Below are 1,902 nucleotides of genomic sequence, written 5' to 3' on the forward strand. Positions count from 1 at the left end.
CTCACTTTGTAGACCAGGCTGGCCTCGAACTCAGAAATCCGCCTGCCTCTGCCTCCCGAGTGCTGGGATTAAAGGCGTGCGCCACCACGCCCGGCTCCTTATTTTTATTTTTTATTGTTACTTCTAAACAAGAAAAGGGTACTTTAGGGTTTTGTTTTGTATTGTTAATAGTTCGAAAGCCTAGCTTGAGTTATAAGGCAGTTATAACTGCCAAGCAAGGGTGCTAGGAACCAAACTCAGGTTCTCTGGTCAGTACTCAACCAGTGAACCATCTCTTCAGTCCTAGTTCCTTTTAATTTATTTTTTTAATTAATTGACTGATTACTTTTTAAGTCAGGGTCTATCTACATAGCTGTGTCTATCCTTGTAAGACAGGCTGGCCTGAGCTCATAGAGTCCCACCTACCCACACCTTCTGAGTGTTAGAAAGAGCTGTGCCCAGCTGTTTCATACTTTGTGAGCAGTGTTGAAGTGTTTACTGACTGTATGCTAATCATACTCAGTAGACAAGGTCATCAGCTTACCTTCCAAAGCTTCGCTTCAAAGGAAGTCTTCCAACATCTTGGATAAAAGAAATCTGAGCTGAAAAGATTTTAAGATTTATTTATTATATGTAAGTACACTGTAGCTGTCTTCAGAACACTGTAGCTGTCTTTTGATGGCAGATGAGGACATCAGATCTTATTACAGATGGTTGTGAGTCACCATGTGGTTGCTGGGAATTGAACTCAGGACCTTCAGAAGAGCAGTCAGTGCTTTTAACCACTGAGCCATCTCTGCAGCCCTTAACAAAGTTTTAAATGCCATCATTTAAAAATGTATTTTTAGCTGGGCAGTGGTGGCGCACGCCTTTAATCCCAGTACTTGGGAGGCAGAGGCAGGTGGATTTCTGAGTTTGAGGCCAGCCTGGTCCACAGAGTGAGTTCCAGGACAGCCAGGGCTACACAGAGAAACCCTGTCTCGAAAAACAAACAAACAAACAAACAAAAAAGTTGTGTTTTTAGTTGACAAATTTAAACTATATATTTATGGTGTACATGACATTTTCATGTGTGTATACCTTATAGAATAGCTAGACCAACTATTACCATGTATTATAATACATGATTTTTTTGGTAAGAACAACTGAAATATACTCTTGGGTCACCAAGATGATTCAGTGGGGGAAAGGTGCCTACCACCAAGCCTGGTGAACTGAGTTCAATCTCCAAAACCCACTAGGTAGGAGAGAATTGACTTCAGTAGTATCCTTTGATATTCATGTGAATGTTGTGGCACACACACATGCATGTACACCACATACACTAAATAAATAAATAACTCGTATTTTTCAAATGCATATTAATAGTAGCTACCACGATGTATAAGACTTATCTCTTTTGTCTAATGTTTTATATCCTCAGACTAACCTCTCAGTTTCTTTACCTGGTCTCTGGTAACCAAAAATTTACTGTCTATGAATTTGACTTTCCTTTTCCTTATACAAGAGAGATTGTGTAGTATTTTTCTCTCTGTATCTGGGCTTATTTCATTTAAATTTTTTAAAGATTTATTTACTTATTATATGTAAGTACAATGTAGCTGTCCTCAGACACACCAGAAGAGGGCACCAATCTCATTACAAATGGTTGTGAGTCACCATGTGGTTGCTGGGAATTGAACTCAGGACCTCCAGAAGAGCAGTCAGTGCACTTAACCGCTGAGCCATCTCTCCAGCCCCAATTTCATTTAATTTAATATCTTTAAAGTTCACACATATTTTTGCAAAACAAAGGAAATTTTTTCTAAATAAAATATTCAGCCGGGCGGTGGTGGCGCACGCCTTTAATCCCAGCACTTGGGAGGCAGAGGCAGGCGGATTTCTGAGTTCGAGGCCAGCCTGGTCTACAGCGTGAGTTCCAGG

General features: G+C 40.3%; 1 protein-coding gene across 3 annotated transcripts in view; it reads right to left on the minus strand.

The window, feature by feature from the left end:
* The window catches only part of Rad17 (RAD17 checkpoint clamp loader component), a 32,175-nt gene that overhangs the window by 1,368 nt on the left and 28,905 nt on the right, over nt 1-1,902 (minus strand). For all 3 annotated transcript variants that reach the window (XM_021180024.2, XM_029468516.1, XM_029468517.1), the window contains exon 16: nt 524-581. In XM_021180024.2, the coding sequence (XP_021035683.1) occupies nt 524-581 (58 nt within the window). The remainder of the gene's footprint in view (nt 1-523; nt 582-1,902) is intronic.

Source organism: Mus caroli, chromosome 13, assembly GCF_900094665.2.
Source record: "Mus caroli chromosome 13, CAROLI_EIJ_v1.1, whole genome shotgun sequence".
Classification (NCBI taxonomy): Eukaryota; Metazoa; Chordata; class Mammalia; order Rodentia; family Muridae; genus Mus; species Mus caroli.